Genomic DNA, 24,417 nt, shown 5'->3' on the forward strand with positions numbered 1-24,417 from the left:
CAAACCCAGCAGCCCCTTACTTCTTTCCGGTGTCACCCAACCCTCCAAATTGAAAATTCAACCTCTGGGGCACTTTTTCCCAAGCCGAATTCACAAAGCCACAATTGTCCTGACTCTGCACCCCCGACCTGGGAGCAGAAATTCAGAGTTAACCCACAGGACTGTATATTCACAAGTTCCAAGTAGGATGCTGCATCACTACTGACTCTAATCAGATTGAATTTCAAACACACTTCGTACGTCCATGTTCTACTTCTGATATTTTGTGAATGATTTCATATTAAATGAGAAAAGCAGCATGATTAAAAAGTAAAGTTGACCTTATAGACTCAGAATTTATAACATTTGAACCCTGGATTTTACTGAGTAAATTAAAATACGAGACAAGATAATGTCACCCAGTCACTGACAGTCCCTGCCACTGATTATCTTAAAAATCAAATTATCATATCTTATTGCGACATTGCTCCTGGTGAGTCAGGCTGAACATTCCTAGAAACACATTTTTTCTGGGTGCAATGGGTTCTATTCTACAATCTTCGAACCAATCCAAAGCCCAATATTGGGTCTCAACATTCAGAGCAGCAGCACCCTGGAGATCCAAACCCCATTCCGGGAGGACTGGCAGACATTCCGGGCGGACTGGCAATCTTATCAGGGGCCAGTCCCATTGCAGTTCTGTCAATATATCTTATCTGTGCACCAAGCAAAATTTCACTTTCAAGTGTTAATTCAATCTTGATTTAACACCACAGAGGCAAGGTTAGGAAGTATCATAGAAAATAGGAGCAAGGGTGAGCCATTTGGCCCTTTGAACCTGCTCTGCCATTCATTATAATCATGGCTGATCATTCAACTCAATAGCCTGATCCCACTTTCCCCACATACCCTTTGATCCCCTTCACCCCAAGAGCTATATCCAACTCCTTCTTGAAAACATTCAATATTTTGGCCTCAACTGCTTTGTGAGGTAGTGAATTCCACAGGCTCACGACTCTCTGGGTGAAGAATTTTCTCTTCATCTCAATCCTATAAGGTTTACCCCATATCCTTAGACTATGACCCCTGGTTCTGAACTCCTCCACCATCAGGAACATCCTTCCTACATCTATCCTGTCTTAGTCATGTTCGAGTTTTGTGGGTTTTTATGGGATCCCCCTCATTCTTCTAACTCCAGTGAATATAATCCTAACTGACTTATTCTCTCCTCATAAATCAGGCCCTCCATCCCAGGAATCAGTCTGGTAAACCCTTGCTGCACTCCCTCTATGGCAAGAACATCCTTCCTCAGATAAGGAGACCAAATGTGCCCACAATATTCTAGGTATGGCCTCACCAATGCCCTGTATAATTGCAGCAAGACATCCCTGCTCCTGTACTGTAATCCTCTCACTACGAAGACCAACATACCATTTGTCTTCTTCACCGCCTGCTGCACCTGCATGCTTATCTTCAGCAATTGGTGCACAAGGACACCCAGGTCTCGTTGCACATTCCCCTCTCTCAATTTATAACCATTCAGATAATAATCTGCCTTCCTGTTTTTGCTACCAGAGTGGATAACCTCACATTTATCCACATTATACTGTATCTGTCATGCATTTGCACATTGTTGCTGATGCATTTTTTGCTGAAAAGAAACCAGGGAGGGCATTTCAATGAAGTGATAACCACAAGTACAACAGAAAGATAAAGAGACAAAAAATAGTTGGATGCTGCAATGTGCTGTGTGCAGTGCTTCCCCCCGTGTTTCACTTAAGCTATTACCCATATCAGGAATTAGGTGTTAGATGATATGAAACTTGAGGTGGTTATTGGGAATGTGAGAAGAATTATGGAATTTGAGATCAAGGAAAAGAAGAATTTGGAATGAGAGGTTGGAAGTCTTGATTTCAGCATTTCGATGTTGCGGAGAAGAGGAAAGGCTATTTATATGATTTTTAAAAATCAAAATGTGATAAAGTAACCGTGCCGTCAAAACTTAAAAATTACCAACAATCAAAACTTCAGCCTAAGCTATTGATTCAAATCTGAGGCTGTTTAACTGGATCTGAATTGCCAAGTTCACTGACTTTTTTTTTCACTTTTTGACTTAGTCCCAACAATGAAACAGACAGGAAGCTGAGTCCAGATGAGATGTACCTGGTAGACTCTGGAGGACAGTACCTGTAAGTATGTACATACACACACACACATACACACACGTACACACACACGTACACGCACACGTACATGCACACACATGCACGTACGCACATGCACGTACACACACATACACACACATGTACACACACACGTATACACAGACACACACTCCATTTATCCTACAGGGTAGATTTAGCAGCAATTGGTCAAATGCACAAGATTGAGGCAAGCTCAGAAACCACTAGTGTAATTTAAAGCAACTGCATGAATGATCAGGGGCTGCAGGCAGACAATTCCCTGACTGATATTCCCAGCAAATATTGCCTCTTGACAGGGGTGTCCAATGGGAAATCATCTCTCAAGACTCCTTGCAATTACTCATTCTTTCCCCAAATCTCAAAGCTGTGAGGATCCTCAATCATAAATTCCAGATTGACTTTTTATCTTTTACTCTTTTTAACCGTGGTGGTGTCCCACCTTGACCCAGTACCTCAATGAAACAAAATAGACAATTATTCCATCTGAACAGTGCTGTGACAAATAGCTCACTTAAACTTTAAATTCAGACTGATTTTGGAACAAACCCACAAATAGAAAGAAAGGCCTCAGACTCGCAAGAGGTTTGGCAGTGTGGGAAGGGGGAGGTGGGGGTGGGCAGGGGGAAGGGGGAGATAGGAGTGGGGAGGGGGAAGCTGCAGGGGAATTTGAGATGCTGAGTCGACTCTGAATTAGTCAAGATCATTCTCCCAAATTGTTGGAAGTTTCTTTAGATTCGATCATATGATGGTGTTTAATTAAAAGGATTTCACTTTAAAACATTTGGGTTTTTTTAATGAAACCAATGTAAATGGTGATAAGATACCGGTAATGTTGCAAAAAGAAACAAAAAGAAATTAAGTAAGTTTGGAGGTTATCATTGAATTATGCTATGATTTGATTTTAAAAGCCCACAAATGGTGGGAGAAATTAAGGACTGAAAGAGATTTTTAAAAATTCCGCAGTTTTGAGTTCCTTTTATTTCAGCAACTGACAATCCAAATAGCTGGAGTGAGATATTTTATATTGGGTAGTGGGAAGCTTTCCTCTGATGGTACTTGTTAGAACAGTAAGAAGTCTCACAACACCAGGTTAAAGTCCCAACAGGTTTATTTGGCAGCACAGGTTGTGAGACTTCTTACTGTGCTTACCCCAGTCCAACGTCGGCATCTCCACATCATCGTAGTTGTTAATAACAGCTCCAATCTTGGTGCAAGACTTTCTGTGTTCTGTATTTCTGAATGAAGATATGATCAAAGTGAAGCATTAAGTTCTCTGGCTTGCTCCCTCAATCTACACAAAGAATCCATTTCGTTGTTACTTGTGTGAAAACTTTCCTACAAAATAGTTGCTCACATAATATCAAAAAGTAACTACACTTCAATTTGTTATGTGTGAAATGTTTTGGGATGTTTCTGAAAGATGTGAATAGATGTAAAAAGGTGTTAAGAGATGACATTCCTTGCTGCAAATAATGGCTGGAGAAAATGTTCCATTGTGCTTACCATGTTAGACTGGAGGAAGCAAAAAAGATAGTCAGCCACATTTTTGTCCTTAATGTGTCATTCTTCTTAAAACATTGTGACGTTATATTAAAACCTAGGGATGGAACAACTGATATAACTCGCACATTACACTGGGGAATCCCCACCAATTTTCAGAAGGTACGTGAGTCTACAAATTTGTCTGTATAAGCATTTCCTTTTGCAGATTTATGTTAACATGATCATTAAGACTGTGATCACAGAACTGGAGCCTGAAATTAAGCTATTTTCTCTTCAGCTTCCCAGTACCTCAGTTCTTAAATACACAGCATGATATGAAGCTAATCATACAGAACAGGAAAGTTCCCACTTCATTCCTTAACCTGTAATTGAGTTAAACTGATCCAGGCTCAGGTGACAATAGATGTGATAGAGCAGGTCTCAATCCCCACTGTCCATAGAGTGAAAAATTCAATATCTAACAACATTCCCTCCACTGAAAATGTGCTAGCGGTCCAGTCCAGGATTAAACTCAACTCCCAAAGAAAAGGCTGCATTTTTTTAAATGGTGTTTTTTTTACAAATGGGACTGCATGGGGCATTGCTTTCTGGGAGAGAGATTATTATTTCTCTGATTTAGTCCCAGGCACTAATGTTGTCTTCCCAGTCTCAGTAAGAAGTCTCACAACACCAGGTTAAAGTCCAACAGGTTTATTTGGTAGCACAAGCCACTAGCTTGCGGAGCGCTGCCCCTTCATCAGGTAAGTGGGAGTTCTGTTCACAAAACAGGGCATATAAAGACACAAACTCAATTTACAAAATAATGGTTGGAATGCGAGTCTTTACAGCTAATCAAGTCTTAAAGGTACAGACAATGTGAGTGGAGAGAGGGTTAAGCACAGGTTAAAGGGATGTGTATTGTCTCCAGCCAGGACAGTTAGTGAGATTTTGCAAGCCCAGGCAAGTTGTGGGGGTTACAGATAGTGTGACATGGACAAAAGAATCCGGTTGAGGCCGTCCTCATATGTGCGGAACTTGGCTATCAGTCTCTGCTCAGTGACTCTGCGTTGTCGTGTGTCGTGAAGGTCTGCATGATGCTACGAGAATGGATGAATGAACACCGCTCGCCAATCACCAGGCAAGACTGTTCTCTTCCTGTTGGGGAGCACTTCAGCGGTCACGGGCATTCGGCCTCTGATCTTTGGGTAAGCATTCTCCAAGGCGGCCTTCACGACACACGATAACGCAGAGTCGCTGAGCAGAGACTGATAGCCAAGTTCCGCACACATGAGGACGGCCTCAACCGGGATCTTTTGTTCATGTCACAATATCTGTAACCCCTATGACTTGCCTGGACTTGCAAAATCTCACTAACTGTCCTGGCTGGAGACAATACACATCTTTTTAACCTGTGCTTAACTCTCTCTCCACTCACTTTGTCTGTACCTTTAAGACTTGATTACCTGTAAAGACTCGCATTCCAACCATTATTTTGTAAATTGAGTTTGTGTCTTTATATGCCCTGTTTGTGAACAGAACTCCCACTGACCTGATGAAGGGGCAGCGCTCCGAAAGCTAGTGGCTTGTGCTACCAAATAAACCTGTTGGGCTTTAACCTGGTGTTGTGAGACTTCTTACTGTGTTTACCCCAGTTCAACGCCGGCATCTCCACATCATGGTTCCCAGTCTCGTGCAGAGTGGCAAAATGGTTCAGCTGCACCCCTACCTTATCATTACCATCAAAATCCTAACATCTCTGCCTGAACTTTGACAGAATCAGTGCTAGAAGTCAGGGGAGGGTGGTCTTGACATTTATATCCAGGTGAGCCACCTTCTGGGCTCATGCTTTACCCTAGTAATCCCTTCTATAAATTTGATTACATCTATTAGATATTTCTTTGTGCTACTCTTCTGTGGTATATACTTGCCTAGCTTCTAAGTTAACAATTAGAATCCTTAGAATCCCATGGTCGCACAGAATCCTTACAGTGCAGAAGGAGGCCATTCAGCCAATCGGGTCTGCACCAACTATCCGAAAGAGCCTGTTACACTCCATAACCCTGCACATTTAACATGGCCAATCCACTGAACCTGCACATCTTTAGACAGTGGGAGGAAACCCGAGCACCGGGACGAAACCCACGCAGACACGAGGATATGCAAACTCCACACAGACACCCAAGGCCAGAATCAGCCTTCAAATGATAGGATAGACTTTGCAAATTTCTGCTCCACAATAACTATTTTGCACATCTGGACAAAAAAGCCAGCAAGCTGTCGCATCGACCCTAATGTGCCCTCATTCCTGGTGTCCTCATAACTCCAACATCTCTCCTATAATAAGATGTTCAAAATGCCTCCAGCACTCCAACTACGGCCCAGCCCAAGTCTTGCATGAATTCATCATCGCCTTTTTGATTTTGTATTCCATGTTTTGCATATAAATTCAGGAATCCCATTTGCTTCTTAATGCCTTTCTCCACCTGGAATCCTTCCTTTAAAAATTAATGTAACTGCAGGCCTCTGTTCCTCCACTCATTAAAAAAACATTTTGTTTGCATCGTCTCTTAAATTTTTACATTAAATTTTCATATTTTTTATAAATTGTAACAATGTTTAATGATTTAGAAAAAGTTTGACGGTTTTATTCAGATATTCTCACGGGAGGAAGTGTTCAACAATGACTTCTTGGGCTGTGCTTTGAAATGATGCCAAAACATCTAGATCAATTGCATTTCATTAAAATGGCCGATTTCCTCAAGTAACACAGTTAAATCTCACTCTAATTTATAGATGTAGAATGATCTTACCCTTTAACAAATGGTTTCCTTTTGTGTATTTATTAGGAAGCGTACACTCGAGTGTTGATGGGGCATATTGACCTAGCTCGATCCATCTTCCCCGCTGGAACAGTTGGTAAGGCAGTAATGGAATGAAGCAGGTCTAAGTTCTGAATGTGTGCTATAATCTAGGAGCTTTGCCTGCTGACTGTTTACATAAGAGAAGTTTGGGCATGCTGTTTATAATGCTTCAACCACTCATCTGCTGGTGGCATGCATTTTTAAAGTCAGTCCAATAATTTGGCTACAGATAGTGATACCACTATTCCTGACCAGAGTCATAGAAGTTTACAGCATGGGAGGAAGCCATTCAGTCCATCATGTTCAGGCTAGTTGATGAGTAGCCATCCAGTCAAATCCCACTTTCCAGATCTTCGTCCATAGCCTTGTAGGTTAACAAGTGCATCCAAATACTTTTTTTGATGTTACTAGGGTTTCTGTCTCTTATACCCATTCTCCCAAAATGGAGGCAATAGGAAAATTAGCCAATCAATCGTGTCTGGAATGCCTAGGATTGATTTCATGCACAGAATTGGTCTGTAATTATTCTCCACTCATTACATTTTTGTGGAGGAATAGTTAGTTTGTATTACATAGCTGTCTTCCACTTTTTGCTGGAGAAATTACCTTGCATTTATCGTGAGATGTTGTGGACGGTTTGGTGCAACTCTTTTTAAACAGACGCGGTAGATGGTTTGCCATAGTGTGCTGTTTAAACAGCTTCTGATTGCTGAGTAGATAGATTTAGTTTATAATAAGATTGAGGGTGTGATCTTACCTGCTATTCACGCCACTTTCCCACTGCAGTGAGGTTGGAGAATTTGACGGCCAGCCAAATCTCCGTTCACTGCAGGAGGATGGGAAAATCCTACCGATGTGAATGGTGATAAAATTACGGCCAGACTGTTTACTTTAAGTCCTGCCTATCCCATCTCCAATCCATTGGTTGACACAATAGTGAATAGCTCTGGCCTATCCCAGCCTATTTTATTCGAATAATGTCTTGGGAGTAATCCATCATGCTATCCGGAAGAGTTAGTGATCAAAGATATTGCTATGAACCGGTCAGGGGCACAACTGACATTTTGTTGAGGGACACACTTGTAAGCAAGGACTTCTTGAAAGTGTTGAAAGTGTTTTCACAAACTCACCATAAAGCAATATCATTCACTTTCTTTTTAAACATTTCATAGTAGCTTTTTTTAGGAAAGTTTTTATCTGAATGCCTGTACTTGCCCATTCTACCATTTCCACTTCACCACATAGGCCTTTATTCTACTGCTTTTTTACATTGCTGCATGCAATAGAAAATCCCTGTTAACCAGCCCCTGGATCAGGGGGTTCTTGCTATATGTTCTCATTTTTCTGAATTGATCAGTAAATCTCTTTCAGCAAACTGAAGTAATTTATAACACTCACTTGGAGACGAGATTGCAACTCTCAAACCACACTCCAGTTTAATTTGCTGTATCAGTGCTGTGCTCAATTCTCCTGAAGGAGTTGGCTTTCTGTTGAAGGAAATTTAGTACCTAAGTGCTCATTACCTTTTGTATGACTTTTACTAGTGACAGCGAACTATTCACTTGCAGCGCCTATAGGTACACCTACAGCAGGAATTGATTGGTAATAATGAAGAAAGTCCACAGCTGGCTTTCATCTCCTTAACCTAAGGGAGCTAAGGTTAATCATAACGTCCTGACTGTCACCCATTTGAAAACAGCTGACTAGAGATTAACTCTGGGGGTTTCTTTGTGTCTCTGGTCCATTAAGATGCTTCTTATCAAACAAGCTCTTGATCAAAATTTTGTTCATCTGTCCCGTAGTGTCCATACGTCGTTCCAAACCCAATGCCCAATTTTATTTGATAATGCTTCTGTGGAAGCACATTGGGGTGTTTTAATACATTAAAAATACTGTATAAATGCGAATTGTTGCTGTTGTATAACTCAGCTACTGATTTTCTGAATTACCGAGGAAATCAATATTCTCCAGTACCTATTATTGCACATAATAATGGACAATGAATGCTAACCATTACACCTGGGAGCCCATCAATAAATATAAACCAAAATGTAGTGCACTTTATACATGATCTTTGCTTAATTTGTGAGACAAACAAATGCATTCCTGGCAGATATGTTTGTTGGACGTTTTTAAAATCTCAAAAGGTACTTCTGAACTCAAATATAAAAATTGCGTTTGTCCTCTATTAATAATGTGTTTGCCATTAGGAGATGACCTTGATGTATGGGCCCGACATGCTTTGTGGGAGGCGGGACTAAACTACAAGCACGGAACTGGACACGGAATCGGCAACTTCCTCGGCGTTCATGAATGTATGTTCAAACTATCAATCATTACACTTCCACTTTGTTGACCAAATAAGCACATAACAAATATCGTCTCCATTGCAACAGTGACAACATTTCAAAAATGTTTCAGTGACTGTAAAACACTTTGGAACATTCTGTGGTCATAAAAGGTGCTACATAAATGCAGGCCTTTCTTTTCGTGCATTCCAAAATACTGGAAAGTTAACACCTCATTATAAAAGCATTTGGCAGTTAGAAATTTTCAGCATTATGAAGGGGAACAATGAAACTGATCCAGGAAATCCTTCATGTGGTGAAGGTTTATAAAGCCAAGTCAAGTTAAAATTACTATACAAGCAAGCACGAGCCAAATATGGCGAATGCTGGAATCTGAAACAAAAACACAAACAAAACAGAAAAATGCTGGAAAATCTCAGTAGCTCTGACAGCATCTGTGGAGAGAGAATAGAGCCAATGTTTTGAGTCTAGAGACCTTTCGCCAGACCCTTCATCGGAGTTCTGACGAAGGGTCATCCAGACTCAAAAGGTTGGCTCTATTCTCCCTCCACAGATGCTATTAGACCTGCTCTGATTTTCCAGCATTTTTCTGTTTTTCTTTAATATAAATATGTTGGAGTAAGAAGGGAATTCAAATTTTCATTCAAAGGCAAATAAACTTGTGAAGTTATCAGGAACGATCGCAGAATCAAAGGGATACGTGTTTGATTTATCCTCTCGGTGGAGAATCACATTTAAAGACATCACACAATGCGCACAAATTTCTGATTGGAGGAGTACCTTTTATAAAAGATTGAATCAAAGATTTGCATGGAGGGTGTTGCACTCAGCAGTCCCCTACAACTGTAGTTTAAGATGGTTCACAGACTGCCAGTCCACCTATATTTTTTGTGGCCTTGAGGAGTCAGTGCTCCAGGCTAATGCAGACTGCACGAGGTTGCAGCTCCTTTTCTATTATTTGAAGGGGCTGCTCCCCAACTTCAAACCCATGCTCCTGATCTTTGACTACCTGGTGTGGAGGGGGACGGACAGGGAGCAGGAACTCCTTGTAAGCCCGTTTCTGGGCCTGGCCAAGTTGGCCATTAATATGTCCAGGCAATGGGCAACTGAGGCGGTCGCCCAGCCTGGCTGTCTGTTCCTCTTCTGGAGAGGCACCACGCAGTGCCCACTGGTAGGCTTGAGGCCTTCTGCAATCAGTGGATACTGGGGAGGACTGGAGTGCTCCATCAGTCCCCACAATGTTATTTTGATTTAGTTTGATAGGTTTCCTTTCATGTTTTGCCCTTTTGTTGCGGTGCCCCTTTAAAGGGTTATCAATATGTTTCATTGGTTTATTTGATTAATCAGATTATTTTATTTTATGGGTACTCAGAAGAGTATGAACAGATTGGAGAGTCAATTACATAGAGACAGGACGCTGATGAAATCTCAAGAATGGGATTGATCTACTAAAGAGGAACAAACGCCTGTTCGGGTACACTGAGGGAGAATTTAGCATGGTCAATGCACCCAACCAGCACATCTCTCAGACTGTGGGAGGAAACCGGAGCACCTGGAGGAAACCCAAGCAGACTGGGAGAGAACGTGCAAACTCCACACAGACAGTGACCCAAGCCGGGAATCAAACCCGGGTCCCTGGCGCTGTGAGGCAGCAGTGCTAACCACTGTGCCACCATGCCGCCCTACAGTATTGAAGTCAATTAATCAGTGCAATGGCTGGAAGCTCTAAGAAAATACTCCTAAGTTGTATCTGATAACAATGTCACTGGTCCTCCATTCCTGAGCTTAAATGTAAGCATTTTCTCTTACACGTATTCCTGCACAAGGAGCTGACTGAATAATATTCATGTAATAAACCAATGAGACAGTTCACACTCCCAAATATTCATTTCTAATTTTGTTTTCGGTAAGTCATTACATGTACTGGTCACTCATGACCTTCAGAGTAAGCAAGTTATCAGCAATTACACAAATGGCTTGTTTGGAAACATAAATTGAATTTTTCTTCTATTCCGGTTTCTATGCAGGGCCAGTTGGCATCGGCAGTGGTCACACCAGCAAACTTTATGAGGGGATGTTTACATCTATTGGTAAGCATTTCTGAAAAGGAATTTGCTTAAACAACAAATGGTGATTAAAGAAAAACCTAGAACTCAGATATTTAGTATTGCTTTGTTGAATTCTTCAATTTCAAAACCTCAGAAGTACTTGAGTGGCTTGGTGGTGACGGCACGGAGGGGGCGCAGTGGCAGTAACACCAGGGTGATGGAGATCGGGGAGCGGGGGGAAGGGGTGGAATTAACACATCCTCAAAAATTTTACAGCTATTTTTTTTTTTAAAGTACAATCATTGGGCAGACTTTCCCAGCTACGCTCACCCCAAAGTCGGAAAATCCTGCCTGAGGTCAACAGACGTTTGCATGGTCCTGCCCACTACAATTCCCATGGCGGGTGGGACAGGAAAATTCCACCTATTGTTCTTACCCAGGGAAAAGTTACAGCGACTTTACGGACAGTAACGCCCAGAAACAGCAAATTAAATGATTTATTTTGGTTAATGTTGTTTGAGTGAAGAATGCTGGGCTGAATGTCAATAAACTCCCTGATTTTCTCTGAGTGATACCATCAGACCTCTCGCACCCAGCTAAATATGACCTCAGTTTTATTTGATTTGATTGTGGGAACTTTGCTAGCAAGGACATGTTACCATTGCTTGCTTTTTCGCGGTGCTGCAGATGTTGATTTTTTAAAATAACAGTTTTCTTGATGGAATGGGTGGATGGAATTTTCTCAGCCCTGTAGAGATGGGCTAGAAGTGGGGACCAGGAGGAAACTTGGAAATCAATATGTTGTGTATCAACCTGATAGGGGAGGAGAGACAGTGGTGTAGTGGTAATCCAGAGACCCAAGGTAATGCTCTGGGGACCTGGGTTCGAATCCCACCAGAGCAAATGGTGAAATTTGAATTCAATAAAAATCTGGAATTAAAAGTCTCATGACAATCGTGAAACATTGTCGATTGTTGTCAAAGTCCATCTGGTTCACTAATGTCCTTTAGGGAAAGAAATCTGCCACCCTTACCTGGTCTGGCCTACATGTGACTCCAGGGCCAACCCAATGTGGCTCTGGAATCACATTGACTCTTAAATGCTCTCAGTGATGGGTAATAAATGCTGGCCTAGCCACTGGCACCTCTTTTATTCACGCTATCATGGAGCCACTGGGATGAGAGGATCACAGCTACAGCCACTTGCCATTCAATGGAGGGGTTTCCCCTCCACACTATTGGCCTGACAGCTGAGGATATGAATGATTTGCCAAATGCTACAGAACAGTTGCTATTTTGTGGTGCCCCAATAAAGCCCCCCATCCTCCCACCCCTCACCTCAGGCAGCACCTACCCCTCCTGGTGGGGCTGATGGCCATTCATCCCAGTGACTCCATGATGGGGTGATTAAAAGAGATGCCACTGACTGGGTCAGCATTTATTACCCATCACTGAGGGCATTTAAGAGTCAACCACATTGCTGTGCCTCTGGAATCACATGTAGGCCAGGCCGGGTAAGGACGGCAGATTTCCTTCCCTAAAGGATATCAGTGAACCAGATGGGTTTTGACGACAATCGACAATGGTTTCATGGTCACCGTTAAAACTGCCACCCATCCTTAACTGGGTGACAAACACAGATGCACTCGCTTAATTACCAACAACATAAGATTGCGACATTGTGCGACCAGCCAACACCATTGGGGTCAGGATCCACAATTGATTCCAACAGCAGAAAAACTGCAAAGATGGTAAGATTCCACCCAATGTGTGCTGGTTTCTAAGTGGCAATGAATTGCTCAGCAACCAGTTGTCATTCAGAAGACTGCATTGTGGCCATAGGTTTCATCACGGATAATATCATCCTGCCAGTCCTGCCTCTTTATCTGAAATGAGCACAGCGGAGAGGTCAAAGAAGTGTCAGCCCTTCCCACCACAACTTTAGGACCCACACAAAAAGGTGTGGAGACGCAGCAGAACCCCAATCATGTCCAAAAATCTCTCCCTCGCCTACCCAAATAATGATGGATCATCAAAGTGCAAGAATTTCTAGCTCAATTCTCTTTGACCAAAGATCATTTTTTATTTATGGTCCTTTAACCTTCATATTAACAGTGATGTCTTTTACCACTCCACTTCTATATCTATTTGACACCAAGTTCATGTCTTGAGTGCCGCATATCTCAGCCACTGATACAAAGTATAAAATCTGCACACCGTTAAACAGTGTGAGTTTTTTAGTACTGGTAGAGGAATCAAGGTTCACATGATCAAGAGAAGATTACAGATAAGGAAGTTTCAAATTAACCTATCCATTTGGAATGAAAAAGGACGACTCATTATCACAGTCTCCAGCTGTTTCTTAAAAGTCTCCATGGTTTTCATGTACATCATCCAATTGATCAGCTTGTGTGAAAAATAACTTGACAACAGGTCTACTCTTGCACCTGCTTCCTCTAGTCCAGGGGTAGCTTGTTACGCTGTATGTCATACTTATTAACTTTTCGCCTTCCAGAGCCTGGCTATTATGAAGACAATGAATTTGGAGTTCGAATTGAAGATATTGCAATGGTAGTAAAGGCAAAAACTGAGGTAACGTTTATGAATTTGTTAGTGTTAAATCTCTCAGGGATTTTTTTCCATTGAGTTAGCAGGAAGCATTTTATAAATATATTGCACTCGGACCACACAGCACCTTTCAGCACTGGCTGGTGCCAGCCATCATCCACTTCCACATTAATGTCTGTTTCTTCTTTAATTCTGTATTTGTATCTTGAATCCAAACTCTACTTCCCAACAGCAGAGTGCAGAATCCCTTCCTGTCTGCACATCACCGCATGATCGCCATTGAGGGTTCCCTTATGAGAATTATCATCCTTGAACTACTATCATCACATCAGCTGGTGTCTGGAGGAGAAATTAAACAGGCAAAAACTGACTCGTAGGTGAGATTTTCCGGCCTTGCTCACCCCGACACTGGAAAATCTCACCTGAGGTCAACAGACCTTTGCATGGTCCGCCCCCTGCCCGTTACGATTCCTGTGGCGGGTGGGATGGGAAAATTCCCCCCATGGGATCTCTACTGTGCAGAAGGAGGCTGTTCAGGCTATCGAGCCTACCCCGACAACAATCCCATCCAGGCTCTATCCCTGTAGCCCTATGTATTTACCCTGCTAATCAGCCTGACTCTAAGGGACATGGCCAATCAACCTAACCCACACATCTTTGGAGTGTGGGAGAAAACCGGAGTACCCAGGGGAAACCCACACATACACAGGAAGAACATGCAAACTCCACACAGACAGTCACCCAAGGTCGGAATTGAACTCGGATCCCTGGCACTGTAAGGCAGCAGTGCTAACCACTGTGCCACCGTGCTGTCCCTCCCAGTAACCTGAATTTAGGTTTGACAGAAGGCAACTGCCGGAATCTTACCACCACTCAAGCCAGCGGGATTTTCCCATCCCGCCGCAGTGAATGGAGATTTGTCTGGCCGCCAAATTCTCCGACTTCGCGGTAGCCAGCAGGAGTGTGGCGCGAATGGCTGGTAAGATCACGCCCATATGAGAGCTATGACAAGGCCTCGGATAAAGTTTAAAAACGCAGCAGATTTCATTCACCTCACATGAATCCTTTAATGAGATTAAACACATTGTCAGAAAAACACAGCAGCTTTGATGGAACCTGTAAAAAGAGACAGTGGCTGGAATTTTACCGTCACACCTGCCCCGATTCTGGGGGCGGGCGAGGCTCGGAGAACAGTATTCTCCGTTGGCCTTGGGCAGGATCATACGAACCACAGGCGGATATACTGATAAAATTTCACCCATTGTAATTGCAGAACTTACACTGAGTTCCAGTGAATTCTGCTTTGCCTCGTAACCAGGTATTACTTACTGTTCCTTATAAAAACATTGTACATGAGAAGGCAATTCTGTGTACTGTGTAATAAGCATCTCTTATTTGGCTGCCTCGCAATGAATTGAGTGCTTCTGCCATTTCAGGAGATTTTAGTGATTTCAAGTGCAGCAGGTAGAGCTGCAGCAGGAAACCAGTTCCTTTTGTTGTCTGTAAAAACAAAATTTTTTTTAATGCCTCGGCACACGTTGACAGTTGCTTTCCTGTTCTTTCGATTGATGTTGATATTTTTCACTTTACAACAAACTGCGTCCGCCACCGATGAATTCCATGTCAGCTGTGGTTCAGGCGAGAGCACTCTTTCTGGGTTCAGGACCTGCTTTAGGTCTTGAGCACAAAAATATAGGCTGATAACCAAGTGCAGTACTGAGAGAGTGCAACACTGTCAGAGCCACCCTCTTCCAGATGAGATACCAAGGGGCCCTGTCTACACTCTCAGGTGGATCCAAAACATCCCATAGTGTTACTAAAAAGAGCCGGGGAGTTAACATGTCCTGACCAATATTTATCCCTCAAATCCATATCACAAAAACAAATTGTGTGGTAATTATCATATTGCTGTTTGTGGGAGCTTGCTGTATGCAAATTGACTGCTGAATTTTCTACATTACAACAGTGACTGCACTTCAAAAATACTTCATTGGCTGTAAAGCGCTTTGTAAATTTGGTGGTCATGAAAAGTTCGATGTTAACACAAATCTTTCATTTTATTTATTTTTACTAATTCTCATTAAACAGCTAAGTGTCCGACGAATCACAATCAACTCCATTTGGATTTTATAATAACTCCAGGAGTCAGCTGTGAAGGAACCATGCTTTTATTGCACAAAATGAAAATAAACAATAACCACAAGCCTGTGGTGAACACAACAGGTCCTAACCGGGTCTAAAAGGTTAATGGACCCTCTCGGGGTCTTGCTTTATACAAGGCTCAGTATAGGAGCTCTAACTGGGTGGCTCATTACCAATCTCCAATTGAATGAGCCCAATTGGGAGGACAACTAGTGATTCCCCATGCAGATCACAGGGGTTATTACAGATATTAAATGCCCAAACATTTGGATTTTCTGAATTCTGGTATCAGTATTTCATTGAAAATCTAGGTTAAAACTAGTCCATTAGATGCTTCGATGCTGAAACTACATCTTGCCAGATTAAAGAGTTACATGAAATAGTCATAACACAAGCGATTCTGTCATTTAAAATTTGTATGAAATAAGAATTGTTTTCAATATTCATTTATACAGCACATGTTTGGAGGCATTTCCTACCTGACTTTTGAGCATGTGTCTCTTGTTCCGTATGATCGAAAACTGATCGATCTGTCCATCATGAACAAGCAGCAGGTGAGTTGTTATTTGTGCCTTATTTGCAAGATGTTTAGGTGCCGTAGCTGCCTCCTCCTTTCATAATCCTGTTTAATCTCACTAATATCTTCTGAGCTCTGGATTTGATTCAGATGCTGTTGCTTTCAGACCCCTTGGACTGTTATTGTGGAAATATTCGTCAAGGTGGGAGGTCTTAATGCGGGTGAATGAAATTCATTCCCATTTCAGGCCCTTTACAGTAACCACTGATCACTTTCAAGTTGATTTCATTGCAGGTCCTCTCCAACAAAATTTGCTCTAGACAAGCCAGGTCTTAGAAAAATAACCTCCACTCCTTCCATATGACGGGGTGGAATTTTCCTGAAAAGTTTCAAAGTGTCCTAACACCGTGAAAACAGGAGTCCTCCATGCCGGTCTTTTGGGTGAGCTCAGTGCAGCAATCTACCGGCACTCTTGTCAGCTTTTCTGACAGCTGGAAGCTTCGCACCGGCAGGGTGGGTGAGGGGAAAGCCAGATTCAGAGAGCTTGGGTGCCATTGCACATGGCGCTCCAATCTGCCAGTGAACCGGGAAACTTTCACACACCTCCCACCCACACCCACAGAGGCATCAGAGCTCCCCCCCATCATCGGTGGCATTCTCACTTGTCACCCCCCACCCCCCCCAACAATGGCATCAGGTCATCAAAACCCTCCGGATGAATCCCCTGGCAGACCCCCGACACGCCCCTCACCCCTGCACGGCTCTACCCCTGTACAACCTCTCCTTGTATAGTCCCCCCCCATGCACGAGCCTCTCTTACATAGCTCCCCCTGCACGACCACTCCTTGCATAGCTCCCCCTTGCATGGCCCCCTGTTGCAGAGATATACCCCCCTACCAATTGTGTAGGCCCCCTATGCATGAGCCCCCCCATCATTGTGCAAAACCCTCACCCACTCAGGCCCCAGCCTCCTGGCAATGTCCCCGGCACACTTATGGTGACCAATCAGGCACTTGCCAGGATGCCAATTTGGCACTGCCAGGATGCCAGGTGGGTATTACCAGGGTGCTAAATGGGCACTGTCCGGTCATACTCCCAATCACCTGGAAGCTTCAATGTCTTCCAATTCCCCCCCCAGTGTGGCCATGACGCATGGTCCCTGCTACTGCAGAACAGTAGTGATTCTCGCTGGTGTGACATCTCACCAGCGAGGGAGGAAGCATCAGGGACGGCAGAAGCAGCCATGCCGAACCTGGTAACTACATTTAAATGTAGTCGATTCCATGTAAATGGACTTTGTGCCCTTTCTGGGCACAAAGCTGTTCTCGTCGGCAAACAGGACCAAGTCCTGCCTCGCCAAGTTAATGGACCAGCAAATCGAGCCAGTAAGATGCGCCCATTTAATTTTCCATAGCACGCCACCCTATAGGGCTGTCTGAATGCGATAGCAAATTAATTGCAGTTCTATGCGATGATCCATGCCAGTTAGGAACAGAGGTTTGCAACAATAATGAAGTAAATTAAACTTTATCATAAAATAGGCTACATTGAGACATGCAGATAGTTTAGCATCACCTTAATTTGTTCAGTGACATTTATACTTGCATTGCCCCAAAAATCTAATCATGAGCATGAACCTTTGAGGCTTTCCTGGCGAGAAAGAATTGCTCCAGTCATTATGTGAAATGAAAGTGTAAACGTAATCAAAATAAACATGTTTACCAATAATACCAGAGCAAATTCTTAAAGTACTTTCTTACACCAAATTAAAAGTCATTGCAAATTACAAAAGCAAAGGGATTTGACTGCAATGAGTATTGTTGTTTAGGGCTTGGTTTTTAGTTATAGAAGCCCTAGATGCAGAAGGAGGCCATTTGGCCCATTGAGTCTGCACCGACAACAATCCCAACTAGGCCCTCTCCCCTTAACCCCACACATTTACCCCGCTAATCCCTCTAACCTCCGTATCCTGGAACACTAAGGGGCAATTTAGCATAGCCAATACACCTAACCTGCGCATTTTTGGACTATGGGAGGAAACCTGTGACCAGCTTGAGGCATACAGAAAATACATCATTCTCTGTTATGATGAACAATCAGATTTTTTTTTCTATTCTTATGACAAATTGCTTCACGTTTACTCTATACTTCATCTTAACTGAAACCAAAAATTAGTAGATCATTGTTTTGGGATTTATGGGCAGAGATCTTCAGTCAAAGTCTATAAGGCAAAGCACATTGATACTTTAGCACAAGTTAACGCGTGGTGGCATTGTCACTGGACTAGTAATCCAGAGTCCCAGGGTAATGTTCTGGTATCCTGGGTTCAAATCCCACTATGGCAGGTGGTGAATTTTGAATTCAATAAAAATCAGGAATTAAAAACCTATTGATGACCATGAAACCATTGTTGATTGTTGTAAAAACCCATCTGCTTCACTAATGTCCTTTACGGAAGGAAATCTGTCCTCCTTACCTGGTTTGGCCTACATGTGTCTCCAGAGGCCCAGCAATGTGGCTAACTCTTAAATGCCCTCAGGGATGGGCAATAAATGCTGGCCCAGTGATGCCCATATCCCATGAACGAATAAAAAAATTACATTCAGAAACAATTTTAATAAACATAATCTTGTACCATCTCCATGATGTCTCAATGCTTAGAACTTATAAGTTTATTTTTTTTCTCAATGTTCTATTTTCCAGATTGACTGGCTTAACAATTACTATGTAAAGGTCCGGAAGATAATGTCTGCTGAACTGCAAACACAAAATTTACCCGAGGAATATGATTGGCTTCAGAAGCACACACAGCCATTTTCACACAGCGTGCTCGTGACGTACTCATTGATCAACTTGTTTGGGGTCCTTTTGGGAAACTTCCTGTTACAAGGAAGGCTTCTTTAAAAAATGCCCCAAATTTTCCTTTTCACAATCTGCTCTCAGGATCCTTCCTTAAAATAGAAGAAAATCCTTTGAATTACATTTGATATGAACTACACACCTATCTGGCCATTAAAAACATAATCCCTATCCCATACTCCAAAAGAGATGTCATCACTTGCCTGCGAGGGAACCTGGTTAGTTCTCTGATGCCCAGAGCTGCTGCAGTTATGTAAAGTACTGGTTTCCTAAAATAACTCAGTTCACTGAAAATGGTTGTTTCTGAATGGCCTGGATGCCATTCTCCAGACGGCCAGCAGCAAAGATGTTGGTTCCATCTAAGGATGCAGCAGTACTCAGTGAACATCGTGGGAATGTTTCCTATGGGTAATCTTTTTTTCTCAATGTTTATAGTTAAATTGGATTAATGCTTGACTTTAAGTATGATTTTAAGTAATCAAACTAAATTAGTGCCCATGGGATGATTTATTTTCTTAGCTTTCTTGGCTCAGACATCTCCAGTACTGTACCAAAGAACTTTAACATTGAGGTTGTGACAAAATTGCCAAGATCAAGGTTTGTTAATTACCACAATGGTTTAGTGAACCACATCCATGATCCATGTCACTGGAAAAGCTCACTCAATATTGCAGTTCTCTTTGAAAAGATATAACTAGAAATGAAATAGGCAATGGCTTTGGTAAGCCAAGACCCATGCAGAGGTATTTTGTAGGAAAGACCTGCTTTCTCCTTGGGATTCAATTTTTTATATTTTTCAAAGGATATTCACTCACAGAAGACTGCAAGAAAATATAGAACAAGTACATTTGTTCTCAGTCTACTCTTGTTTCCTCAGATCAAATTGCCTGGCCATTTAGTGCCGCGTCAATCAATATGCTAAACTTAAATTGACTTGCAGTTACTTTTTCCTCTGGCTGTCAACTATACTATACTATGCTAAACTGCAGCTAATTTCTATGCCCTCTATCCAAAAGGTGACTTTTGAAGGGACTAAAAAGGCTTGAAGATAGCTGCCATGAATACTTTAAATCAGCCTCAGTCACAGTCAGTCAGGCAGACGGAATTCAGTCCCAACCAACTTCTGATGAAACCCCGTCACAGTGGAAACTCTAAGCCTTTGTGTCCTTACTATGTGGCTAACCTGTTTTTCTGAGCAATGAATTCGCTCCAAGATAAAGGTGGTATACATCCTTATCCCAAGTATCTCTTCCAGCTTCTTGAGCATTTCTTCTTTATAGACTGATTTGTTCCTGAAGTGAGGGTCAAAGTCTGAAGTCTGATCAATAATTTATTTTCCCTATCACGGGATAAGAAATGGCAGCATAGATAGAAGTTATTCAGCCATTCCACCTATGTTGGTGCTAGCCTTTCAACTGAAGCTATCTGCTAAATTCCTTTTCCCCTGTGTCCTTTATAATCTTTCTTGTTCAAATCATATCCAATTCTCTTTTAAATTATGTCAAGTCTCTGCCTCAATTAGCTATTAGTAATGAGAAGCATGAGTAATTTATCTAATGCTTTTACTTCTCTTGTTACTTTCTCTTAGTTAATTTACTTTAACATTTTTTCAAATTTAGCTGTATTGCATCTGTTTACATCAACTGCCTACCTGGCACCAATGGTTCCCTCATTCAATCACCACTGATCCATCCACTTCATTGACTGGTGACAATAACTATCTGGTCTAGGAGTAAATATTCATTCTCAATAACTGCATCACATTGATTAGTTTACAAGTTCCTATTGTTGCGATCCCAGATGGTTTTACCATTGGACGGAAAGGCTGCAGAATGGGCCGCTGGCTCAGAAGAGCACAACTTTTAACTGATTTTTAGAAAACGTGAAGGAACAAGAGTTACAGGGCCACCAGTTGGTTTTTAACAACAAAAAAATTATTAAACACAAAAAGTTTGACAATAATACAATACTCTTTTCCTCCCAAATATTTTCACAAATGTTCGCAGATTTCAAGGATAACACAAGTTACTCAACATATCTTATGTTATAATGTTCTCAATAAGCACACGGTTCCTGTAATCTAACTGTGGTCAGACAACACCCACTCTGAAACCCAGTGGCAGATGCCACTCAATCGATCTTCTGTGGAGTTCTCCTCAAATTCACCCCAGATGATTGCCACACCAGTGTTTCCAAATTTCACTCTCAAAAAGACATGCTTCAAAATCTTCTTTTAACCAATGCTTTCCATCAGCTGTTTTCGTCAAGGATCCACATCCAGGTTTTCCAACTCTCCTTTAAGCATTCCTTTGCCTTGAATTACAACATGTGTCCAAACTTCTACACAAAAATGCAGGCACTCAGTCCCCAAAAAAACACTATTGTTTCAAAAACTTGAAAGAAGGACACCAAACCTCACAATTGCTTTAGATATGTGGCTTTTCTATAGCCAAGCTCATCAGCTCTTCTCTTCCCATACCTGACTTTAACTTCAATGGACAGTATCCTGTTCCAAAGGCAGATCCTCTTTGTTCCTTTTTTTCTTCAGCATTCTTGAAGCTTCTTTTTCATTTGCCGATTTCTAGAACTGACTGTCCTTTGGCTTGTCTGTAGCCTATTTTTATGCTCATTAATCCATTGTATGACTTCCCTGCTTTGAGCAGAGCTGAGAGCTGTTGCCTCTCTAGCTTTCTTTTATTTTCCACTAAAAGTGACCCCCGACTGCTAAGTAAACATTTCATTCTTTCTCCCAGCTCATGTTTACTTTTCCTGTTGTAAACCCTCTCTCAGCACAATACAAAACACAGTTTGAACTGAAACCAAGAACCACCCCCCCATACATGCAAACACCTTTGTTTAACACGAATGTAACTAGACTTGCACCCTTTCTTTAACAAAACACTAAATTAAACCCGCTTAAATCTATGCCTTATTATTAACATGCTGCAATACAAATACAGATCACTCATAACTACCTCTGCTTCCTGACACTGTGTATGCTAGCAATAGGCCTTAACTCCCTCCTTGAACATTGCTGATGATAGAGTCAGTTGTTGCAACCATTCCCGAGCTATTATAACTAGCTCTATCAAGCGTAAACATCCAATGCATCATCACTCTTATTTTTCAATACTGACCATGTCCTAGCTATAACCCAAAATATCCTAAAGCCTATAGATTATTTCTAAGACCTAAAAATCTTACAACTTTTGTTATCTTCTCTGTTTGTCTCTGCTTCCACTCCCTGAAAAATATTCAGGCTTGAGCTGATAAGTGGCAAAGAATATTTGTGTTACACAAGCATTAAGCAATGTTATCTCCGATGAGAGAAAATCTAACCATCTCCCCCTAACATTTAATAGTATTACCATTGTTGAATCTCCCACTATCGACATCCGGGGGTTACCACTGACCATAAACTAAACTCATCTAGCCATATAAATACTGGGGTTACAAGAGCACGTCAGAGGTTGGGCATTCAGAGGCAAGTAACTCTCTTCCTGACTCCCCAAAAGCCTGTCCTCCATCTATAAGGCTCAATGAATTGAGCCTTGTAGAGGGTCATGGAATACTTTCCACTTGCCTGGATACGTACAGCTCCAATAACACTCGAGAAGCTCAATGCCATCCAGGACAAAGCAGTCATAGAATAAAATCAGAGTCCTACAGTGCAGAAGGAGGCCATTTGGCCCATCGAGCCTGCACCGACAACAGGCTTGGTTGCAGCCCTATCCCCATAACCCCACGTATTTACCCTGCTAATCTCCCTGACACTAAGGGGCAATTTTAGCTTGGCCAATCAACCTAACCCGTACATCTTTGGACTGACTTGTCCACTTGATCAGCACTCCCATCCGCCAATTTAAAGATTCACTCCCTCCACCACCAAGCACGGACACAGCAGTGTGTATTGCTTTGACAGCTCCTACCAAACCCATGTCACTTCGAAGCACATAGCAGCAGATGCACGGGATCAGACCAACTTCCTATTCAAAGTACTATTTTCTTTGCAGGATGTGAGAAGAAATCTCTCTTTAATGTGATTATGTCCACCTTCTTAATCCACTGATTTTTAAATATTAAAGAACACACTAAAACTGCAATCATTGGTTTGCTGAAAACACTCCCAGTAGCTGTGCCCTGATGTCTGCCATGTACTATACTAAAATCCCTGTGCTCCTGAACTACTTTGGATCACGGTTAAGCGATGCCTTGATTTTAAATATCTTGTTCTTGTTTTCAAATCCCCTATTTGTCTCATTCCTCCCTTTCTCTATGTTAAGAACCACACTGATGTTAAACATGAGGATATCTCAAAACCCAGAAGGCTAACTTTCACTTCTTAGTGGTATATATTTTCAATTTGGTTTACTGTGAAAAGAGAGATGCAAGCGAGAGAAGAAGTCCAGTCTTGTTGAGATTAATTAATAAAGAGTGTTTATTAACTTAAATAAAACACATTACAAAAAAGACTATAATACACTACGACAGTACACTTAACTGCAATAATGGCTTTACACATCATGAAGTTACCCATTTCTCCCAACTACATATGTTTCCTGAACTCTGAACAATGCCTCTTTTCCCAGACAACATCCAATATTATATAACGTTATGAGCTAATAACGTTATGAGCTAAATCCAGCAGATTGTTACCACCCTATAGGTTATTTCCCAGGTTTGGGAAATCCATCTTCAGTTTCAGCATAGATTCTTCTCAGTTAGAGTTTTGATTTTAAATAGCAACCTTTTAACTACAGCTTGTTTTCAGGAGAGTCTGCTCTCTGCAGCTGGGTGTGGCTATAATAGTAGCATCCACCATTAGTTGCTTTGCCTATAGCTGCGTAGGCCCCAAATTCTGAAATTCCCTCCCTAAGCCTCTGCATCTCTTCAGCTCTCTCTTCTCCTTTAAGATGTGCCTTAAAACATACCTCATTTGACTGAGCATTTGCTCGCTTATTCTGATATCTCCCTATCACAGAACTGATACAGGGCAGTAGGAGGCCATTTGGCCCATTGTGTTTGCACAGGCTAATACCGCTCAGTCAAATTGTTTCATGATTCTCCTGTGAAGTGCCTTGGGATGTTTTGTTATGGATGCAAGTTGTTGTTGCTATTATAAGATTGTAGAAATATCAATCTCCACTGATTAACTTTGATCTGCCTTGGGTTTTGGTTTAATTTTAGTCTCTGTGGGAACAGAAAGACTCTGACTCCTACCACCGTGAGAAAGAGGGCGATATCAATTTTTAGAAATGTGAGATGGTTTTGAGGTTTTGGATTTCCCTGTTGTATGTTAAGCTGCTAGGTCACTTCTCTGTATCATTGTGCATGCACGAAGAACAGCTAAAGTACACAAATCTTAAACTGTCTGAATTGTTGCATCAATAAATTCTCCTCAGCATGAGTTCAACGCGAATATTTTACTTCTGAGCTAGAAGTCATTAGT

The 24,417-nt window shown here is 41.9% G+C and overlaps 1 protein-coding gene across 1 annotated transcript in view; it reads left to right on the plus strand.

The window, feature by feature from the left end:
• Positions 1 to 21,860, plus strand: part of xpnpep2 (X-prolyl aminopeptidase (aminopeptidase P) 2, membrane-bound) — an 81,517-nt gene extending 59,657 nt beyond the window's left edge. Inside the window, exons 14-21 of the mRNA XM_078210359.1 lie at positions 2,097 to 2,168; positions 3,785 to 3,845; positions 6,512 to 6,581; positions 8,737 to 8,841; positions 10,863 to 10,925; positions 13,398 to 13,474; positions 16,048 to 16,146; positions 18,813 to 21,860. Of these exons, the coding sequence (XP_078066485.1) occupies positions 2,097 to 2,168; positions 3,785 to 3,845; positions 6,512 to 6,581; positions 8,737 to 8,841; positions 10,863 to 10,925; positions 13,398 to 13,474; positions 16,048 to 16,146; positions 18,813 to 19,013 (748 nt within the window). The 3' untranslated portion in view covers positions 19,014 to 21,860. The remainder of the gene's footprint in view (positions 1 to 2,096; positions 2,169 to 3,784; positions 3,846 to 6,511; positions 6,582 to 8,736; positions 8,842 to 10,862; positions 10,926 to 13,397; positions 13,475 to 16,047; positions 16,147 to 18,812) is intronic.
• The last annotated feature ends 2,557 nt before the right edge of the window (positions 21,861 to 24,417 follow it).

The sequence above is a fragment of the Mustelus asterias genome, chromosome 4 (assembly GCF_964213995.1).
Source record: "Mustelus asterias chromosome 4, sMusAst1.hap1.1, whole genome shotgun sequence".
In the NCBI taxonomy this organism is placed as follows: Eukaryota; Metazoa; Chordata; class Chondrichthyes; order Carcharhiniformes; family Triakidae; genus Mustelus; species Mustelus asterias.